This window comes from Telmatherina bonti (assembly GCF_933228915.1).
Source record: "Telmatherina bonti genome assembly, chromosome: 5".
NCBI classification, from domain to species: Eukaryota; Metazoa; Chordata; class Actinopteri; order Atheriniformes; family Telmatherinidae; genus Telmatherina; species Telmatherina bonti.
The window spans coordinates 20,571,708-20,595,948 of NC_136623.1; the positions used below are offsets into that span (position 1 = coordinate 20,571,708).

At 39.7% G+C, this 24,241-nt stretch overlaps 1 protein-coding gene across 1 annotated transcript in view; it reads right to left on the reverse strand.

Moving 5' to 3' along the window:
- efna3b (ephrin-A3b) overlaps positions 1-24,241 on the reverse strand; it is a gene marked incomplete at both ends in the record, with an annotated part of 60,235 nt that overhangs the window by 7,054 nt on the left and 28,940 nt on the right. The window contains 3 exons of the mRNA XM_079241338.1: positions 312-389; positions 1,336-1,404; positions 2,992-3,284. Of these exons, the coding sequence (XP_079097464.1) occupies positions 312-389; positions 1,336-1,404; positions 2,992-3,284 (440 nt within the window). The remainder of the gene's footprint in view (positions 1-311; positions 390-1,335; positions 1,405-2,991; positions 3,285-24,241) is intronic.

The following is a 24,241-nucleotide window of genomic DNA, read 5'->3' on the forward strand; positions in this document are numbered from 1 at the left end:
CAAATTATGACTCTGCAAACCATTTAATGAGGCCACAGTCTATTTATAGAACGTTTTAAATCAGTAGCACTGAAGAGTATTCAGAGTGAGATTATGTGTTGATATTTTCTGGAATTTGATTAAAGTAAAAAGGGTTGCTATCATTTTAACTTAAATGAGGGCACTTTGTAAAGGAATAAATCACATATTTCCTTCATTTGAGTATGGATAGATAAGAGTTCATGTCTATTTCTACCAGATCTAGAAGGGACAGACAGATCTTTTACACACATATTTAGATTCATTAGTATATGTAAATACATAAGACTCACCAATATCATCGATTTTTAGGTCTGGTCTAAGAGTGTAGTCTGGTTCTGTGGGCTCTGGTTCATCATCCACCCCAGAGGCTGAGAGAAAGAGAAAGAAATAGTGTGAGACTAAAAAAGAGGAGGCCAGGGAGTTGGGGTTAAACCACTGCTCCAACCGTAAGCTTTTTAATTACATCCAACTTGACATCTTGAGAGGAACTTGCAAGAGAGCAGCAAGACAAGGGTGTAGAGGTTAAAAAACCCCAGAGCAGACAGACTGACAAGCCATAACATCGCCAGCAGTCTTCACAAAGAGTGAGAGAAAAAGAGAAAGAAGGCTGGCGAGAGAAGGCAGATCAAACTGAAGAGAGTCAGTGTGTGAAAAGAGAGTGATGGAGATGCAGGGCTGAAAGAGAGAAGAGAGGTTAATACAACAGGGCTGTGGAAGTTAAAAGGACCGGACAGGCCAGAGATCAAAGAATGTGTGTATGTGAATGTGAGAGTGTGTGACTGTGTGTGTGAGCGGGCTGAGAGACTGAAGGGTGGCAGAAGTGAGAGAGCATAACACTACATATACATAGCCACCCACTGACCGCACACAGCAATAAATGGATTCTGACAGGGAAAGATGGAGGAGGGGTGAAACAGCAGCAAAAAAGAGAAGGAAAGAGGACAGGAAGGAGGTAGAGGTGAGGGCCTTCAAAGATGAGACTGCTCCTTTTTGTTGCTGCAGAAGAAAAAGGAGGAAGATTAAAAAGAAAAAGACAAAAAAAAAAAAAAAAAAAGAAAAAAGACAACAGAAAGAAGAGCAAAGGGGCCAAATGCTGCAAGTCAAAATGCTGCAGGGGAAACTCAGCCCGAGTATTAATAGCTGTGCTTCTTTTAGACTGTATTGAGATTGTACAAATCTGTCTGCAGCAAGTGTGAAGTGAGCCTGGTGGCTTCCAGGTGGACTGAGTGGCCGCATGGGTCCAAGTTATCTGCAAAGAGGTTTCAAGCAGTGTGTTGCAGGTCAAGCATCACAAACACATAGTTTGCGACTTACCGCCAGTGGAACAGCAGACGTACACTCGTAGCCTAAGACAGCTGCGTCCATGGTGATGAGTGGGTGTGGCTGTATAACATAAAATACACAACATTCAACATAATGCTACTTGCTAAAATCAGGTTTTAATGCTCGGAGCTGAAATATGTCTCAGCTGTCTCGATGATAACAAGATGACATTTACAACAACACTAATTCAGAATAATATATCACACATTCTGCAACACTGACACTGACCTTATTAAACAGATATCAGCAGGATGTCACTGTTTCACATTACATACACTTAATTTACAGTTATTCTGCCATAATGGGAATTTTAAGGGTCACCACATTTTAGCCACATACCCGTCGGCCAGCGGAGTGGCCCTCAGCTGACATGCATGGGATTTTACACATACTTGCTTTTGGGTCAGTTGCACTGAAACCTTCCACTTTATGGGTATGAGATGGTTTATAGTTCTACCCTTTCAGAAAAGCACAGCAAACTTGTGCATAATAATGATTTTGTCTATGAATCTTTCTTTAAAAAAAATGTTATTTGTGTGCTTTGTCTGATGTGTTTTCATGTGACAGTGATTACATTGCATATGTCTATTTGCTGAATTAATAAGTATTCGGTGAGATAATATCTCAACACCCTCTTTAAATAATAGCCTATGTCATTTTTTTTACAATGTTTTACAGAGATAAAACAAACATAACCGGATACCTACAACAAATCAAAATTTTTGTTTTAAAAAAGCATTTTTAAAAATGACTGAGGCCATTATGTTAATAGGCTGATGATATAAACTAGCAGTAAAAACTAAAAGAACAATGATCAAGTGAATTAATTCCATTTTGCTGCTGTTTTTCCCTGTTGTGTGTGTTGCTGTGCACAGCTCACTTGCATCACATCTTACTAAGACACTGTAACAGAGCAGAAACAGATTTAAGTAACACCTGCACTTTTCTTCCTGTTTTGAGTTACAAGTTGAGTTGTGACTATAATAAAATAAAGCTGTACAAGATTTGAAAAAAAAAAGGCAAAAATTGGATCAAACGTTCTCTTAGAAGTTGAGGATTGTTTAATTTCAGTAATCGAAGCAAACAGTTGCACCAAACTTTCCTAACATCCCTTTCATCAGATAACTGGATTTCTAGAGGTTTTGCAAACAGGAACTGATTGGGAACCAAGTAAATACTGAGGCATCGTTTGTTGTGACAGCTCTCTGCTGTTTTCTCATCTCCCATCCAGTGATCTAGGCCAAATGAGGCTCCACTCATCATGCAGTTTGCTCCCTGTAATATTTGTTGTTGAATTGTTTTACGACAAGCTAAAATTTCATTACTCATGCAGTGTCATTTTGGCACAAGGTGTTACGAGTTAATTTGATTAGCAGTCAACAAAATGGATGAGGCTGTTTGCCTGCAGAATGATGTGATTAGATGCGAAGCAGCAATTTATTATCCTGAAATTACATGAGGACAGACTTGGGCTAATCTGAGCTGAGCATTCATCAGATCCCTGCAACTCCAAAGAAACAGAACATGTTTAATCCAACCAGGAAGGTCTGTTACCTCCTCTGGCCTTACTGGTTTCTAAAAGATTAGGTTATTGTAGTCTTACTGGCGCATTAACATTATAGCGGGAGCTGGTTTGATCTGACTCACAGATGTAGTAATACTCCTGGCCGACGTGGAACTCGTAGCCCAGCGAGAAGGCGCTGTAACGCTGGAACTTTTCAGAGAACTTGATGGGTGCGTGAGGGGCGTGAGGCCGGTTGCACTCCCATCTCTTGAAGCCCAGGTGGGGATCACAGTTTCTGTAACCACGGTAACTGACCATGTAGAGGACATACTGCTCTCCGGTGCCCACCATGCGCTGGCTGTCATTGTAATGAGGGCAGTAGATGTCCAGGTAGTCATTGACGTTCACCTGCATTGTGTATCCCTCCCTGCGCAGACTGGAAAAACAGACAACGGAAATGGTTAGAAATTCATGTACATTGTTGTAGTTTAGACTTTTTTTTTTCCAAAAAAGTTATTTTAAAACTAAGATTCTTCTATATTCAGTCGTCTCTGACGGGTTCAAATCAACACGTTTTTGGTGGGTCCTGTTTTGGCGAAAGGTTTTCAGCTTCTTTCAGCAACCTGTTCGGTGTTAGTCATGTGTCTAAATCTATTCTTGTGCTTTACAAACTGAGAGAAAAAGTGTTAATACTGTGCAATTCACACTCACAGGCTTTAACACACTTCAAATCAAATCAAATCAAACTTTATTTCTTGAGCACATACAGAGCATGCAAAAGAGAAACACACAAAAACAGGATGAAATATTTCACATCTTTTAAAACTGTGTCAGTGTTGTAAATGAAAGTAAGATGAAACTGACTAGCAGATTGGTGCTTTAGGTTTTTGCTCATATGTAAAGATGCTCGCACTCTGATCACGCAACATTTTTAGACACACGCTGCCACTGTCGTCCCTGCAAAGACAACGCAACGCCTCGGATGCCTGCAATGAGTCTTGCTGTCTGGATATATCTGCTGGAATGTTCACCCTATGTCAAATAAATCTTAAGTGTTATCAAGTTATTAATAGCACAAAGCAGGTGTGTGTGTGTGTGTGTGTGTGTGTGTGTAAGTGTGTATTTGAGATGGCAGGGCTGCTTCTTGAAAAGAATTTGGAGCTGGGTCTTCAGTGTGGACTCAAGGCCCCAGGGCCACAAGCTCCTTCTCCTGGTGTCAGCGCAGCATTGTCCCCTAACCCCAGTGCTCGTACATCAACCTGAGCGCAACGTTGCACTCACGGCAGCCGTCAAAATCCTGGCAATGCTCCTCCCCTCCCCTTCCAAAGCTCATATATCAGCGTCAACCCTGAAAAAGACTCAGCTCGACAGGAAGATAAGGTCTGATTCTGTGACTGTGAGTGGATGTGTGTGTAGCATGTGTGACAAAGTGAAATAGATTCTTTCCTGACATCCAAAAGCCCTCTTTTTCCCCCCATCACAGACACAGGCCCATATCTGTGTGACACAGACAGGTTGTAGTTGTAAATCATGCACACACTGATGAACATGTGCGCATACACACCACTTGCAAGCCTGTAGTGGTGAAGCTACAAGATCACTAGGGGGCAGCAGTGTGTCGTCTTCAGCCTGACACTGCCACTCTCCCTCTTTGCCAGTTCTAGGTCACGTCTCCAGGGAGATTATTATTCAATTATTAAATGAAGATCGAAACTCTGTTCCCAATGTCTCCTCTCTCTCCATTACGTCTCACCACTCTCTTCAAATCCTCCCTGAATTTGTCTTTCTCTCAAAGCTGTCCATTTTTCTTGCCCCTTTCACTGAGTACTTACTTAACAAGAATGAAAGATCAATTGATGGACATTCAGCCTCTGCTCTTTTCCTTTCTCTTCACTCCCTTTCCCTCATTACATTATTTAATAGTCTTAAGAGGGGATTTACTTCAGTGCTGCATTACTGAAAGAAATAAAAAAGCAAAACAAAACAAACTTAGGCCTTTCACATTTACAGAGATAATAAAACACAAAGAAGAGCGAAGGATGAGTTTGTCTTCATCAGGTATGTGTGAATGCAAATTAAGTAGAAGGAGCAGAATGTAGCAGATAGAGAAAAAAAAAAAAGTGGTTAGGGAGTTTTATACAACCAAACAAAGGCAAGTTTTCTTAGATAAAGGGATAATGGGGGGAATATAAAGTGAGAAAAAACATGGGGGAGGGCAGCTTGGGGCATTTTAAGTAATCAGAAAGTAAATCACTTCTCTAAGATAAAAGCTGACTTCAGGATTCCCACTGTGCACGTTCATGTTGGTGTGCTTTAGCTCAGTATGTGGAAATGAGAATTTCTGAATGACGTCCAAAAGTGTATTGCAACATTTCAACCTGTTATTTCACGGCACAACATCTGCTGGAAAAACCACACATACAAAAACAAAATACGCATACACTCTGAGTTAACATCAGTGTCTTGACAGCAAATGAAACATCTTGTAAAAATGGCATCAGAATCCTTGAAGAGTGTAATGTGCTTTAGTTTCATGTCATGGAAAATCAAGAAATCAGATGTGGCTAATTTCAGAGCGAGATTAGATCATGGAGAGCGTGTAGAGAGGGATTGCATGAAAAATGCATTCGGGCCCTAATTTTTAATATCGTACCTGCAGTTTTACCTGAACGTGACATCAGATCTGCTGCCCTTGGATAAGCAGAGGGACCTACTGTGCTACACAAAATATGTCTTATCAACTACTCAATATCAAACACTGCTTATAAAATGTGGACAAGAAATGTAAGACAGGAGTTGTATGAGGTGTGATTTTTAATAAAACGTAACGTGATTAAATGCAAACCAATATACATTATTTCTGCATAACAAAATGAAATCTCATGTAACCCAATAATCCAGTATGTGAAGCTGACAAAAGAAATTGGCTCCAGTTATTCCTGTGTCGACTTTATCACAGTTGCAACCCATACACCATACAGTTTGTTAGTTAATCAAGGTAAATTAACAGCAACAACAGTTTTGGAGCCCTTAACAATGTCATTATTAGAACAACATATATTAATTTGCTTATTTATGAATCATTTTGAGGTTAAACTTTCATTTTAATCACTCGGATCAGCTCGATGAAAAGAGGAAAAATAGGTGTAAAACTTACTGTTTGATTTTTTCTGTTGACTTGTATGACTGAGTGTGGTTTCAAATTTATTTGTAAATCATTTTAACACAACAAATAACTGCACCAATCTGAAAAAAAGAAAAAAATTAAAATAAATAAATAAATAAAACAGGTGTGACGATGGATTTTACAATAATTTTTTTAAAGTGATTTTTAAATTTTCCACATGATTAATTTTTTCCCCCGAAAAGGCAGCTCTATTTTGGATATTTTGGTATATTTAGATATTTTGGATATTATAGATGGTGAGACACATAAATACAGCAAAGCTGGTTATGAAAAGTGATGATTTGTTACTTGCTGATGTTCCTGCCAGATGCGTCCCATTCCCTTTGGATTTAATCAACAATAATTCTCTCTCCTATAAGCGATACCCTGTTAACCAAGGCTGATAAAAGCCAATACGAACACATAGCTAAAGACATCTCTTCAATAATACAACTCCGAGGAGCTGAGCAGAGGTTTCCAAAAGCTAATGAACGCTTATGTATACAGATCCACCGGCGAGATAGAGAGATGGAAAGATAGAGGGAAAGATGGGAGGATTTATAGGATGAGACGAGGGGTAGTTGGGGTTAAAAGCAGCCGAGTGTGGCCACCGGGGAGCAGTGAGATAGCGAGTGGGAGTGAGGAGCAACAGCTAAGAGCAAGATCAAAGTGGGCCTGGATCAATGTCACTACTGTAAAATCACATCAGAGAGAAAGAGAGAGAGACATAGAGAGAGTATGTTGCCTATATAAACCAGTCATAGGCAACATAATGCCACAGAGTTACCCCCTGCCTGCCTGTTATCTGCCTGGCCTGTTGGAGCATCGTACATCAATAAAACACTTTGACAGAGAGAGCAATCACTCCATTCTGTAAGGAGAGCTTGGAGAAGTGGCTTATTTCTGCTGTTCTCTGCTGGTTAAAGACTTTGTGGAGAAAGGAAAGCACTTTGGGGGACTGGAAGCTCAATTATCGAAGCGAGTGAGTGTGGTTTCTTCTTCTGTAATGTCAAAGCTACATAGTGAAATTACACTAAAAATACACAATTTTTTGTTGCAAAAGTACATCGCACTATGCCACTTAGCCCGAATGAAACTGCATGTTCCCTCTGTGTATTTTTCACCATTCATTATTTCCCCCTTTGTCTCGCTGGTTTGTGATTATATAAAGAAAAATCATTGTAACAACTGTTCCAAGGCAAGAAATTTCAAACAGAGGAGGGTGTGCAAGTTTGTTTTTGCTTCAGCTGAGGTGAGAAATATTACTCATTAAAGCACACTTTTCACATGGCTTATTAAACCAATGACAGGTCAACAAATGAATGAGAACAACCCTTTATTATCTTTTTTTTTAAAAAAAAAAAAAAAAAAAAATTCAGCAGCTTTGAATATTGCCATAGAAACCAGAGGAAAAAGCACACTGAAAGTGTTGGCTAAAAGGTGACTTATTGTTATTACAATTAACTCTGCTAATAAAGATATGTGTGGGCACACTGCTGTGAGAGATATTCTATTCCAGTCATTTAGCAGATTATTTTATCCAAAGTGACTTACATACCCCAATAGGTATATCAGGGGGGCAACTTGGGGTTCAGTGTTTTGCCCAAGGACAATTTGGCACATAGTCAAGGGGACGCGTGGAATCAATCTCTCAACTTCCAGCAGAAAAACAAATGCTCTTCATCCTGAGCTTCAGCTGCCCTATTGGTATTAAAGCAATGACTTGTCACAATGTTGGAAATATATATTGGATGTCAGTTTGTGCTATTTAAAGTGAGTTCAACTACACTTTTCTAAGATAGGATGCCTGACTGATGTTTCTTACTATACCTTCCCATCCTGCTTATCAGAAAAGAAAGACTACACAGAGTTGAAGTAACCCTCCTGACACCACTATAATCTCACTTGGGCAACATGAGAGCTGTTCTTTAACATGTTCATCAATGTTTGACATATTACTGAAGGTCATAGTCCAAAAAAAGAAAAAAAAAGTAGCTGCCATTGAAAAGTATTACTTGTCTCATCAAAGAAAATTGCTTCCTGGCTGTTTTGCAGGCTCTACTCCTCTAGGTACTCTGTCACTGCCAAAATCTGCCTTTTAAGATAAGTGAGATGGAGTATCGTGAATTGCCAATTTTATTTAACAAAAAGAAAGAAAAAAAATTAAGAACTCCTATACAGATATGGACATTTTAGATGTTTAGGTTGCAGCTTGTGATTTTGTGGTTTTTCCATTGCAACAGAGATGCTGAAAGCAGTAACATACAAGAAGCAAAAGAGGGTTGCCACTCCAAATTAGCAGCTAATAAATAGACTTATCCCTGTAGGTGATATCCAGTTCGTCAAAGCAGGCACATGCGGAGGCTCATGTGGACATGGATGACTTAGGTGTCTAAGTTTTTCTCTTTACTATTTCTATCTGCTAAGCACTCTGCGATCAAAAGTAGAAGGCCACAGGCGGCTGATTGGGGCTGCTGTGGGTGTTCGCGACTGTTTGAGAATCAGCAAACTGCCAAAAGAAAAACACATATGCCAAGATAAAAGATGGTTAAAGAAATCAAAGAAGACACTACAGATGGGCATAAGGTTGGGCTGGATTAAAATTTGTCCTGCAGTGTTACAAATGATTGCCAATCAGGACTTAAAAGCCACCCGGCCTCCTAAGGTCAGAAATCTTAATCCCATCTTAGTTTGGTACAGAGATGCTAACATTGTTGCGGGTGGACTCCAATCAACCAGCAGAGCGGTAGGTATAATTGAATGGCTCCCCCGCTGAATGGAGACTCCCAGAGATCTGTAGCATCAATGAGGCTCTCATCAAACACAGACAGGGTCCTTCCTCCTCATCCTCCTCCCAACTCTCTGGCCTTCTTGGCTTTCACTCCTCTCTTTTGTCTTTGCAATATCACTTGTTCTCTCTGTTTGTCTCATGTTCACCACTGCCTGAAGGAGAAAGCATGTGGTTTTAACAAAGAACTTGTGTGTATACATCTGCTGATGGGGTGTAGTGGTTGAGTTGGTTCTAAATTCTCTCCATTAAAATCAATACCTGTCTAGAGTGTGTCCAACACACGAGAGTATGCTGCCGGTTGCCAAGGCCACTACATAAACACATACACAAACACACACACTCCCCCCGACACATAAACAGTAGTCCAGGCATGTGGAGTCGGCCTTCATCATTGGTAATTGATCAAAGGATTACAGCTAACTGGGATCCCTGCCTCACAGTCTCACACCCAAAACACACATGATCCTATAATATCAGCAGCCTTTTCTAACTTCATCTCTTCAATTTTCCTACATCTGCTCCCTTTTCTGATTCATTTTTCTGTTCTTGCTTCATTCTTCTCATGCTTTTGATCATTCCTTTCCTTGGTCCTATTAGGCTTTGGATATTGACTTTACAGTGTGACAGAGTGCTCCAGTAGCATAAAACCAAACGATAGCCGTTATTAAACCTTTGAACCTGGTTGTCCCACTATTATACGACACTGAATTTGACAAACACACACTCCCATGCCATTATGCACACGTTTCCTTGCACATGCGTGTTGTTGCAATCAATCATTTGTGCTTTTCTGTGGGTTTAGTCCTAACACACATGACACAGATGGATGGATGTGAGGAAATTAAAATGAACAACTGCAGAGAATGACAGATGGCAAAAGCCAAGGCTGGAACACATGCCGAACAAGAAGACAAGAAGAAAAAAGGCAGAGATCAGAGATGTGAGCAGATGAAAGGAGGAATGACAAAAGCAAGAGGAGAAAAGACAGAAGACTTCAATTAAGAAAAATGTTGTTTAACCTGTGAATAAGACGAAGACTTGTGGTCTTTACCTTAATTTGCGTGTTTATTGATTGTGTCTTCAACTTCAATTCATTGTCCATTCCACCTACACAGTCTATTTTACGCTCCAAAGAGCTTCCTCACTTTTTTTTTTTCGTCTCTTAAATCCCCAGTATCATTCACCAAGAATGTGCCAATTTAAATCCATCTTTCCTTCTTATTCTGTCACTTTGCTCCCATCAATCCTTCCTGGGCCCCCATATCCCTCTGCTTCCCCTTCTGCCTGTGTTCCCGAAGCCCTTACATGAGCAACAATGATCCTCCCAGACACCCGGGCTATCAGAGGCAAAGAGACTCACAGAAGAGAAAGAGAATGTATGTTCCCTAAGCTCTCCCATGATTGATAGTGATCCTGTCTGATGCTTGTGTATAGACTCAGCACTCAGTGACACATTACCCTCTGACCCAGCTATTGATCTTGCATTCACTGCCCCAAACACACAACACTAACCCTGACCCTGCCTGTACAAAATAACTAACACATACACACACACCTGTGTGTACAGTCCTACAGATTGATAGTTTGGCTGTGTCCCGTGTAACCTGATCAATCTGCTGCATAATAATTGCTCTCCTGCCTTCCACAGCCCACTTCTTGGGCAAGTCTCATGGCACCAGCGTCCCGATGACTGATGTGTTTAGGTCAGGGTCTGGAAGCTTGAATATCAGGAATGCAGTAGAAAGAGCTTCGCCGCGAGGACAAACCGCTCTAGACAACAGAAACAATCCTCAAATCCCTCTCCTGAGCCGTGTTTGATAAAGGATACTGGGCAAGAAACAGGTCTTGGGTAGAGGGACAATGTGGAATGAGAAGTACTGCCATCCATCAAGCAGACTGGGGTCATTTGCAAGTAAGCAAGCTTATCTGCTTGCACTCGTTTTAACCCAGTTCGACTGCAAGGTAGGTGGGGTCTGCCACATAAAAGATAACAGCTACTAAACTATTTAAAACCAGCTGAGTTTGCCTTCTGTGCAGTGTGCAACTGTGTGGCTGTTCGTGGCCAACTTGGCTAATTTAAGGAAAAAATTAACAACAACAAAAACCTATCAAGCGCGTCAAACTAAGTAAAACAAAAGCTCAGAGGAAATTGGAACCTTTAGTTGACCCTAGATGGAAATGACAGACCCGAGTTAATCACAGAGAGAATGTTTTTGCCATTGTTTCTCTGAAGGAGGCAAAGCCAGAAAGAAAAGCGAGACAGGGAGAGGTGCCAACCAGCTGAAGCCTAATGGGCTTCCAAGACAAAACCACAGCTGGCTTTCAACATTAGTTGCCATGGTGACAGAAGAAGCCCTAGCTATGGAGCTATTGTAAAAGAAAAAAAAAAAAAAAAAAAAAGAAGGGGAAGGGCATGGTCTTCGGGGGTTATTGCTTTGTACCAAAACCCATTCCCTCTTTAACCAACATTGCTCTTTTTCTCTCTCTCTAATGGCCAATCAGAGAGCACTTATTACCATTCTACATTATCATAAATCATCTGATATTACTGTGCCAAACACCGTTTCACAGCCATTTCAGATGCAGTTTTATTTGCAGTGCATCTTGCACCAAAATGGCCAAAACTAACAACTGAAAGCAGAGAAAGCAGTGCAACTAAATCTGGCCTGGCCGTGTACCAAACCGCCTGCCTGAGGTGTAGACACCTTTTGTTTTATTTAAATAATGGGATATTGAACTTAAGTTGCTAAGCAATAACTTAAATCAGTTTCAGTTCTTAACCTTTTCGTATCCCTTACAGGAAGGCTTTAGTCAAATAGTGATCACCCTCAAAGATTCTGATCAGAGCACTCCCAGTTTTTAGGGCAAACAGAAGCTCTTTTACTTTCAGGATAATACAGATTATTAAAGATACACTCCTGACATTGTTAAGAAACACAGTCGACTTAGTTGAGCAGGCGCCAGCATAAAGTTTTTAAGTGGTTAAATGCGTCTGGGTATTCCTGTCAGACAGATGATGACATTCCACGCATATGTTTCTATTAATATGCTTCTACATGGATTGATTAAATGTTTTCATACACTGTTACTCACTAGGACCTGAAATTAAAACATGCAGATTTAGAAGCACGGCTAATCTAAACATTAAATGCTCAACTCCCCAGCAAGGTAAAATTAAATTAATGGAGTAAACCAATAAAAGGGGAACTAGCTGGACCAAAAAAAAAAGTCTAAATTCACTTAATTTTGCTTTCTATTTTTATTCTTCATCAAAAAGCTGCATAAAAGACGAGCAGCACTCAGATATTTCAGCGCTGAGGCCCTTGAGAACACACAGGACGAAATGATAACAGACAGAAAAACTCTTTGTTGGCTGGTGAGCCCACATCAGTGCCCCAATTTCAAGTCAGCAAAGGCTGACAAATGTACAGAAACTTTAAGGTTGTACAGTATATGAAATCACTTAACAGCTGTATGTATGTGTATGTGTGTGTCTGTGTCTCTGTGTGTGGGTGTGTGTATGTGGGATGAGGCAGCTGTTGTTACAAATGTATAAGATGCTTCATTATCCTCAATCACTGCTCTTAGCCAAGCCAGAGAGTGAGCCAGCAAAGCAGTCCGGCCTGCTGCTGAAAACCTCTCTGACACTCCAGTATATTGCCTGTCACAGTGTGCCGCTTCAGGGGCCAAGGTTCAGTACAAACAATAACCAAGCAAAAAAAAGCAGTAGAGAAGCAGCTATTATAATGAAGATAAACTGAGGAGGAGTTTGAGAGAATTACAAAGAAAAATATTTTAGATCCAGTGCGTTTTAAATGCTTGTTCACCTCCATTTGTTTATATGTTTGAGGTATGTTGGTGTTATTGCCTGATGATTTGGCCGACTCTCCTGACTGAACATGAACAGACTCTGTCAGACTTGACAGTCTATCAGAAGAACATTCCTCTCTCTCATGTCCACCTTCACCATCACTCATTCTGCCCTGCTCTCTTCCTTCTGTCTCTCCATCCTTATCTGCTTCCTTCCATCCATCTTGAGTTCAATTTTTCATTTCAGGTCCAATCTTTTTGACGTTCCTCTCACTCCCACTTCAACAACACTTCTTCCTCCTCTCCTGTCTCCCTCTACCTGTCTGTCAATCTGTCGTTCTCGCCCTCCCTTCTTTCTCAGTCCTTTGTGAAGCCAGTACGCCCCTACATGTGTTTGAGGATGTTGTTCATTACATGACAGTCGGCAAAATGTGCATTCATGCGTACAAGGTGTATATGTCCCTACTGGAAAGGGCATGTCAAAGTGCATATGGGAACGTGTTGGGTAAATAAAATATAATGTATATTTCTGTCTATCAAGATGCTTGTGCATTAGATATGACATGTCCTTATTTCTTTTTTTATATAAGCAAAAGTTGCTCAGAAAGGGTTTATGTGGAGTGAAGGGTTTAATATATAGTTAAGAAAAAATTCTAATAAGAGGCTATGATTTTAATGGTATATAAGCCAAATTTGTCAGGGAAAAGGAAAAACTAGCTGTCTCTGTACCTAAACATGGTAAAAAAAATTTAAAAAATGAAACAATATGAATGCTTTTTAAAATTTAGGGTCATGTACTGTGGACAGGCGTCAGTGTGCTCTCCGATTTGAGAATCAGATAGGATTTGTGGTGCGAAACAAGTGTCAAGAATTGCAGTTTTTACCATAGATACCAGCTAAAAATCTAAAGACTATTATGACCCCTTCAGCAAATGCTTTTAAATTCTTACATCTCATCATGTTTGCAGCGTTTTGCTTTGTCACCGCTTTGTCAAGTGAGGAACGTTGCTGTTGCTGCGGAGTCTATCGGGAGTTGTGTCAGATTTGTTGGATAGTTTGCTGCTAGGCATGACTTTGCAAAGATTTAACTGAATATTTGTGTGTACTGGCTTACGAGGCTTAGTTACCAACTCTGATGTAAAAGTGACGGGTTTAAATAAAAATCATTATAGCAGCGCTACAATGACATTACACTGATTTTTTTTTACTTTTCCAACCTGAAATGTTCTACTGTCTACTGTGGGCAAGACACTGACTATACTACACACACACACAAAAAAAAAAACCAAATATCACTTTAACATCTTCTGCAAGGACTAATCGTCACTTCCAGGAGGAATGTTACTGAAATAAGATATAAACTGCACTTTAATGAGGACTAAGTTTCTGGAGGTTTCACCTTACTCTTTCATTCTAACAGTTAAATGCTTCACCTGGTTGGGCTGCATATTATATGACTTTCTTAGTACCCAGAGTTATTTCTCAATACTTGAATGAAAAAGAGAAGAGTGATGAATCATTATTTAAAATGGAACGTACCAAACGTTACATCCATTCAGTTGGATATACTTCAGGTTTTTACCTAAACTATGTGCAGAAAGAGTAACATGCAAACATACACCCAGGACAACAGCTGGGGACTCACGCAGAATGTAGACACATGGGTCCATTTTAGAATTGATATTTCATTCCAGCATTAAGGTTTATGGATATCAAGATGTCTTTCAGAATTCTGCTGTATTCATTTGTACTTGGGCATTTATTCAAAGGGGACAAAGCTTTGGGATGTGAATATGAGCTTTCATAAAGTCTGCCCACGCCCCTGTGCAACATCTCGGCCATATAAGCAATGCCTGCGCTGCTTTGCTGCTGGAATATGAAATATGCATGGACCATAAAGAGCATATGGACCATCCATCTCAATATCTGCTCGAGCAAGCCATCAGAAAGATCATTAAACCTAACACACACTCATTTGCTTGTGCACACATATGTACACACACAAAAAGGCACATAAACATGCACTCCAATGTTGTGCATAATGGTTTATCAGTTTTAGTGCCAACTTTTGCTGACAGTGCTCATGCAGTTAAAGGCAAAGAGAGGCATGCGCACACACACATACAAAACGCGCCTTTTAAGAGCATGCATGACATTGGTTTTTAGAGCATTTGCGCTCTTTGAACTCGTAGTTTTAATCTGAAGTCATCACAAACAGTTCTAAACGGCAACGCTGCAAAATAATCTTCACAGATGTAAAGAAACATAAACGTGTCTGTTTTTTTCTTTCTGTCGGTGTTTCACACACAAACACGCATTCACGTACATGTGCTGCCACTCTAAACTGTCACTGTTTATATTGTCTCTACCACACCACTGTCAAGCTTTGTCAGCGTCAGGCTCTTTGGCCGTCCACTGCAGGGAATTAAATTTTAATAAGGAAGAGACACACACAGACAAGTGGAGCACTTGCACAAATAAAAGGAAAAGTTAAAGCGACAGCCAGAAGAACAAAAGAGAGGGGGATGAGGGTCCAGAAAAAAGTAAAGGGGTCGGCAACAACAGAAGAGGAAAATGGTGGAGATAAGGGAAATAAGAAATACTCAGGAGGAGAGCAAATTGTCATTCACTCAGATTTTACAGACATGACAACAGAAAACTACCACTGGGTGAGCACCACTGTATCTAAATCTACCCATCTGTCCGCTTTCATCGCTTCTTTTTTTCCTCACACATCTCTCTAATCTCTCGCTACAGTACGTGTCAGCAAGGAGCCTGACACTAAGTCAGCGTCATATTCTATCATCCATGCAGGCAGAGATGGAAGCGCACGCAAACAGGACAGCTACGAGACGGCCTTCATTTTTTATCTAATCTCTTTGCTCTCGCAGCCATCCCTTCATTCCTCACTCCATCTCACTTTCCCTAAAAGTTGTCAGCTCAGGTGCAACCCACATCAATCTGCTAATGGGGGCTGCACTCTTGTAACTTCACATGGCAGCCTTAAAAGCCCATTTCGTTTAATGTGCAAGAATGAGGCAAGGCTATGAGATGAGTGAGATGTATATGTGGGAGTGTGTGAGTGTGTTTATGTACACTGTGTATTTTTCAACCTAACTTTGTTACTGTTAAACTTCTGAACACTTTGTGTGTTATGTGGTGAAACTTTTGAGAAAATCCTGCATTGCATTGTCATAATTGCATTCTCATCAAATAATGTTGCCCAGTTTCATCCAGAAGTTAGCGCTCAGTCCCAGTGATCATTGGTCAACATGTGTACTGTCGCTGTTTATACTTTCATGTGACAAAACAGTAGGAAGTATTTTTTTGAGTACTCTTTCTGAGATCCATAATGCTACTTGGAGGTGTGTTATCAAGGTACCTGTCAACTAACTAAGCAATTTTAAAGCTATATTAAACAAAAGGAAATTAATCATGATACAGTGTGTATAATTAAATAAAAGAGTTACAGACAATAATGTTTAGCCACTTATACAATCACGTGTTTCTCTTGTGTGTCACCACTCTATCACATCATGGGAAATTTAGGCCAGTAAAGTATCCCTGGCAGCAATATAAACGTGTTACTATTCGGTTCTAAATAAATAAAGACTGGTAAAGAGACCTCCTGAATGAGAGGTATCTTCAAAGTGCTTATGCACCCTCAAAATACAGAGCTATCTATACTATATTTATTTCAATACCAACCTGCCTCAGACAGTATATGTGGCAGAGTTTCTGTCTTTGGGTTCAACTTAGAATTTGTTCTTATTTGAATTCATCTCCTATCACATCCACACATTGATTTTTATGGCAACCTTGCTGTTTGTGCCTAAAAAATGTAAAATCTTCAAAACTGCCTTCATATTCAGTCTGAAGAAATTGATTATTAGCTTCCAGACACATATGGCAAAGCATGCAGGTGAGAACATTTTACAAATACAGGTTTTTATCTTTTATACATTCCAATTTAAAGACCTTGCCTCCATGTGGTATTAACATTAATCTTGGGAAAGTCCAATCACAAATGGATTGTTTTGATGACTGGTATGAATTGACCCAGGAGAGATTTCAGTTCAGACTAATAACCATTAAAAATGTTTTGGTAGCATTTGGTCACACATGTCCAAAGTGACACTCAGCTTCAACCCTCTCAAGTAAATGAGCATTTAATCATGAGGTATGTCGCTTTAACTGAGATTTGTCCATTTTGTATCTACAGTTGCATTGGATTTTCAGCATATTTGCATAATAAATAGGGAAAGTTTATCAAAAGGTGTCTCTCGGTTCTAATCCCAGTCGTGAAGCGATATACTTGGAGCTGTCTACTTGTGATTGGATTGGCCAAGATGCACATGAATCCCAAGTGTGAACAGGGCAACAGACAGCTAGCATTCATCGTTTACAAACTAAATGGGACTTTAACTAGCAGAGAAGCCTAGAAGCCCAAAATACTTCCTCTCATTTCGAAACTCCTCAGCTTCTCTTTCTCCTCCAGGGATACACTCCTTCTCCAGAGCGCTGAACACCGCCAAAATGTAAATGCAGCAATACTTAGGGACTGTCATTGGTGCACTGCTGGCTTCTGGTTAAAATTTTAAAAATATCTCTTTTGAAAGCACATGGTCTGCCCGCCCACCTCAGCTGCGGTGGAGTTCTTATGATAAACCGACTGCCTGTCTTGTTAGCAGTACTTTGATTCAGCCAATTTCAGGAATATGAAAAGATGCCGTTATGTCTTGGGAGACCATCGCGCCTTTATGGATGGCAGCGTGTATGTGTGCAGCTGGTTAAGGCTCAGTGTTGTGTGAATTGATGCTTGTGGGCAAATACACCTGACTCAGAACAGACACATACACACCTGGCATCACATGCACACACATGCGTGCGCGCGCACACACACACTTGCACTGACAAAAGTTAAACTCAAGAGAAATGAATCAACAGTGAGGAACAGCAATTTGACACTTTTGTCCCCTCTGGCAAGGACTTTTTCCCTCACTTACTGTCCTTACTACCCTTCAAACATTTTCCTTTCCAGTTTTTTCCTGACTCTGTTTGACTTCACCTGTTCCTCATCTTTTACACCTCTGTCCTACCCTTCCCTCTCTCTGCCACTGCCAATCTCGCCACTGTAGTGTGAAGTTGTAATCCCTTTCTCTCCTGTAGTTTACTTCCTCCTCTATCTTAGTAATTATCTCTCCACCCTGTCCCCTTGTTGCACCCCCTGTCATCCATCTATCTGCCTCTATGTAAAATATCTCCATCTGCTTTCCCTTTCATACTCCATTTCTCATTTCGTACCCTTCCTTATCACATTGGGGCGACCCCTTCATCTTTCCTCCCGTTCCCTATATCTCTCCTCCTCTCATCAGCACCCTCCTTCTGCTTGCCTGCCTCCATCTTTCCATCCCTTCTGATTGAAATTCAAACCTGAGCTTTCCTGGCGACTCGTGCGGTCAGTGATTTGCGTAACACACACAAACTTGCGCGGGGCCATGGAGGTTTAGAGCAATCTGGTGTTGGGAGTTAAGAGAGAAGATAAAGCAAGCGTCAGAGGCCGTGGTGATGTAGTCATCCATCCATTGCTGTAATGCTTATCCTTACCACTAAGCTAACATCACCGGTAGTCAGAGTTCACTCTTTTTTTTTTTTTTTTTAACTGTGAACCAAGTTCATCTCTCTGGCACATTAGGTGCTAAACTTCCTTAATCTACACCCATCTGTGTTTCCCGCTTTCTCTCTCTCATTTCCTATTCAGGTGTTCTCAACATATTATTTCCTCTTAATCCAAGTCAGACGAGCACAAAAGTGAAGAAACGCCAGTGAGAAGAAAAAAGTAATGAAACAGATCATTTGAGCTGACAGGTGTGTGCACAGTAAAGAGCCAAGCAATAAACCAGTGGGTTTGATGCTGGCATCACATTCAGTTGACTTTTTTCCTTGTCTTCTGAAGAAAAGTGCTTTTTTATGCAAACTCTAAATCTGGTTCAAACCTGTTTATTCCAGCTCAGATTAAACACTGCACTCAGAGAGAAATGTCTGTAGAAAAAAAGAGAATGTCCAGGCAGAAAATGACCAGAACATTTTACCATTGAGTGTACAGATACTTTCAGTAATCTAAAAACAGAAAATTCTGTACATCCACAGTATATGTCCTGTTGCATTCACAGAATGACACCACGCTGAAATAAAAGGAAAACGTCTGAACCACATTAAATTATTTTTCTCTCAACTTACAAGGGATTGGATGAAGTTTATCAAAGATCAGTTTTTAAGTCCACATCCCGCATCATTTGGACTTTGGAAGTGTAGTGTTGTACATAAAATGGGTGCAATAAAACAAAACAATAATGTAATAAAATAAATGAATAATAATGTGTTGGTGGGTGTCTCTCCCTGTGCTGGCCACTCGTTGGGCCAACTTTCACATTCAATCTGAACTGAACATCTCAACAACATTGTATAAATGCAAACATGACACAAGAGGAAGAGAGGAAGAGAACAAAACTCATAGTTAAAGGGTAACAATGAAAAAAGAAAGTTAAGTTCCCAACGAATATGCATTTCACATGAGCCTTTGTGGTCTTTGCATGCTTGGTACTCTAGATTTGTGAATCTGGAGAAAAGTGTCATTTGGACAGTAAACATTTATTAGCCTATTGAACTTTGTGTAAAAAAAGAACACAAGACTGCAGATGTGTTTAGTTTTTAGAAGAGTTCTTGCTTCCACTATGAAATGTGGACATTAAAGGAATACAAGTAAAAGTAGCATGAAAAGTTACAACAGAAAATTCCTTCTCATTTTTACTGAACGTTTGGCTTTATTTCACAGACTTGTGTGTGCTGCTGAACTGCCTGCAGCACCTTGTCTGAAGTTAAAGTTTTATATAACTACCATAGGAAGATTAGAATAAATTGAACCTTTTACATAGAAAGACATCTAAAACAGATCATTTAAGAGTGTGTGTATGTGTGTACATGTCTTGGTAGAGGAATTAAGAGAAAGGTTTGTTTGCCTGAGATGAAAACATCTTGGATACACATTTGCAGGTGTCACAGCTGCCTTCTTAAATGTGGTTGTGTGTGTGTGTGTGTGTGTGAGTAACTTTGTGTATTCACATGGATTTGTTTGCCATGTGTGCTTCATCTGTGAGACCGTCTCAGGCAGGACATCTGCTTCAAAGATGGCAGAGTGAGCTTTGTTCTCTCTTCAATCAAAGTGCTTCCCCACAGCTCGGCCTGCCAGACAAAACCAAAGTCAGCCAACACCGGGCTCAAAGCTCGGGCTCAATTGGACAGCAAGACAAGCCGAGAGAGAAGGAGAGAGGAAGAAAGAGAAGGAGTGAGACCTGTGGGTGAGAGGCCACGAGGTCCGTTTCTGTCTCTGGTGCAATGTGATGAAACCGGCAGGCAGCCAATCAGACATGACGGCGAGCCAACCAGGGAATAACCTGCAGGTCAACAAACGGTTATTCACATGCACTCACACGCACCCACAATCATCACCACATGCTTGCTTAAATCACAGCCTTGCTCTCTGAGGTCTAAGCAGAGTTTTCTTAATATCAAGAGTTGCGTGTAGAAGGTAATTGGATTGGCTGTAATTGGTTATGGTTTGCTGGTTTGAATAGTGGCTGGCTTTGCATAAACATACAAATTAAATCCTTGTTTATGTTGTGTGTCTATGTGTGCACTGATGTATGTTGGTGCGTGGTCTGCAAAAGCAAACCTTTAGCTTATTTTTTGTGCACTCCAGGGCAAGAGAGATGGAAAACTCTCACTGTGAAAAGGAATAAAAAAATGAGTGACGGGAAACAAAGGCGTGAGAGATGGAGGGATGAGGTGAGAGTGATCAGAGGAAGAAAAAGAGACACAGCAAGAGGCCAGAGAAGTCAGCAAGAAAATGAAGGAGAAGGTGAAGGAAGTGCAGATGCTTACAGAGGCATAACATTTACGGTTGATGTGCCATGTGTGTATGCATGTGTGTGTGCCACCCTCTGTCTCAGGCAAGGCTGCATTGCAATAGGTCAAAGTCATTTTTATGGAGCATGTGTGCATGTAAGACCATTCAAATAAATATTTCTATTTCATATACTAGAAAATCAAGGTTTTCTGTTTAGTGGTATTAAAGATTGATAGGAAGTAAAATAGTAAGAATATGAAATTGAACATACAATCAGAACTGGGAAATGGTTAAAATTTAAAAACTGCTCAAAGTGCTGAACAATAAAACAATAAACAACAACACTCTACAAATTGAAATTAAACACAAGTTGTAAAAACCTGCAGCATAGTGGCCCATGAGGATTTGGACGCCTCTTACCTAAATGAAGCAGCCGAGGCACAACAGATGACTGAATAGACTTTGATTTTTCAACTTCTACTGATTGCTTGATTTTTTAATATGATCAGCTTTGACAAGCTTACAAAAATGCCATGTCCAAAAAAAAACCACACAAAATACCAGACTGCATGTTTAATTATGCTGTAACTACACGACAGTAAACGTATGATGTGAAACTTAGCAAAGGGTGATTTATCCTTCACCTGAAGACACTCTTTACATTATTAAGGCTCCACAACACCTATGAGACTCTCAGTTTTCCAAGTAGTATTGCGGTAAGTGTTCATTTCAGGCTGTCAAACATTCTGCATTGCAATAAACACAACAGCAGTGGGGTGATGAAATTATTGATATATTGTCAAAAAGACAATATATCAGTCAGTTCTCTTTCTAATCCTGGTCAGACACAGAAAAACAAATGACTGCTGCAGTAAATTACTATAAATTATTTCTAAACACCATCTGTAAGAATTCAGGTGATCAGTAAATGTGCGTGTGTGTCCATTTGTTAACGTCACTGCAGCAGTTAAGACTTGGTTACATGTATGATACTACATCCAGCTTTGATCAGATAAATGCCACAAAATTACTCAATTATTCATAAAACAAGAATGGTTGGGGTTTTTTTATTTTTTATTTTTTTTTTTTATCTTTTATAGACTTTTTTTGGTCATGTTCGCAAAGAAAAGAGGAAGTTTAACCAGACAACATATAAACACCAGAGTGAAATATCTGCTGCAGAACATTCCCTTCTGAGAATGCTGCCTAGCACATTAATAATACTTGTTTGGCTCTAACTATTAATATAGGTACACATCCATTCCCAATACATCTCCTACATAAACACACATACACATTAACTGTGTGTTTTGGAAGAGTAAATAAGGCAAACACACTTGGGAGGTGTTTGAAACAAACTAACACCTTGGACCTCCAACTGAGTGAATGTGCCGCGTCAGCCTTCATACTTCTCTCTTTATTACCCCCTTGTCTCTCACTCTCTTTCCCCATCTTCCCATATAGAGAAAGTAGTAACATCATGTCATGTCCCACTCTGGCTAAATTGCACCTTCAGGATGTCAATGCCTCTCACTGCTTCCTGCTGCTATCCATAAGCACCAATGATAGTGACATAATAATGTTATTCCTACTAAAATATCAATTATTGGTGTGGATTTTAGTGAATGACTAAATCAAACAATAGATACAGACATTAATATTGTAAGCTCAAGCACTATTTATGTCTGGGAAAATGCGTTTAATTTTAAAACAAAAATAAATAAAAATCCCTGAGCCGAAAAGGCCTAAAAGTTGTGTCATTTTAACTTCAAAAAATTCCAGCTGTTCTCTAATTAAACCGATTCAGTAATTCAAACTTTAATAATGTTTTTATTCACACTCTGCTTAACAGGCATATCTGACAGTAAACCAAGGTGGGATCAGTCAATGTCAGTTTCAGTCTGGTAATGCAGCAGAGGTGATCAGCTCCTGTTCTGACTGCATCTTGCAGCTGGCCGCAGCGACAAAGCCTCTGTATGTTTTTCTCTGGGTATGGTCATACGCTGATGGACAGTAAATTACATGTTTTTTCAAGTTACTCACTAAAAGTCTCTAATATTAGAAGTCACTAGACTTGTTGACACTTGATTTTTCTTTAAATACAGTCACTAGAAGGGTCTAAAAAATGGGTAAATATATAAGCAAAGTCGCTAAGTTTGTGAAAAAAAAATTATGTTTGTTTGTGTTCAGAAATTGTGCTCTGACAAACGTTCCACAGTAACATGTTCATTTTTTAACAAGTTTATTTTGGTATATTTAATTCATTGTAATTTAAGTTCCACCACTAATAATAATTTTGCATGTGTTAAGTGAGAGAGAATTACATTCTTTCCATATAAGTGTCAAAACTGAGCAAGTCAGGAAGCCAAAAGTACATTACTGTGTGCGTTTTAGCAGGTGTACCAAGTGTCAGAAACATGAGGAGGCAGATAGATAGTCAGAATGAGGAGACAGAAGAAGCAAAGCTTTAGTTCTTCATGTCCAAGACATTGCATTTTCCTTTCTTGAGTGTAGAAAAATATATTAAGCATATTTCTACCAGTTTTCAAAATGGAAAAGCTTTCCAGGATGTGGATTTCTTTGAATAGAATGTGTGAAATGAGTAAAGATGCTGAGCAAAGGCTTCCCACCTAACTTGTCTGTCCTTTTGCAGTATCACGCCTTGCTAGCCCGGTGAGTGGGCAGGAGCTGCAAGAAAAGGATGAAAGTGAATATTTTGAGGTACAACTGAGAATCAGAGAGAAATGTATGCAGTTGGAATAAGATGAATACCATTATCAGGTCTCATGCCAAGAAGTACAGGCTCTTCTAGGTGTTTCCAGATACCAGATACAGGTGTAGCTACACTCAAACCTAAACAGAAAACCTTTTGTTCACCCATGCCTAACAATTGCATCTGTAAATTTCATGGCATACGGATATATATATTTGTCCAGGCATTTATATCAATGTTTGTCTATGCTTATGGGTAAATGTATTGTATATCGCTCATCTTCTGTCTGTATTAGGCAGATTTGGTTTGCATGTAATTAAACATGCTACATTAGCTCTTTTTACTCTCTTCTGTCCTCCTGCATTTCTTGGATGATTCAGCTACAATGTACATTTAAAACTGATTCACAGTTATTGGCATGTCACATTGTGTGAAAAGTGGGACTCAGCTTCAATATGATGAAGAGTTGTGGTTGTAAATGTTGTGAAATGTGTTTTTTCAGCCTTGGGATGCTGCGAGAAAATAGGCTACAGCTCAGGGACTATAGACCTGGAAAACTACCAGAAGTAGACCCTCCACAGTGGAACACTGGGCATTCAGAGCGCAGAGAAACTATCATGGCAGAGAAAACCTGGATTTTATTCTGAACCAACAAATACATGGTAAGTGGTGGTGAACAGTTGTCAAAATGCCACTGAATTGTAAACATCCATGTTGCCTTCTGGTTTAATATGACACAATGTATAATGTTTGTTATGCTAGTTAATATCACTAAAAGACAGGAGGCTGCAGTGTTGTTGAGAGTTAATGACTAATTTGGGATTATTGTAAAATGTAACATTATTACATTATATATATATATATATATATATATATATATATATATATATATATATATACATATACATATATGTACGTATATATACATATACATATACACACATATACACATATACACACATATACACATATACACACATATACACACATATACACATATACACACA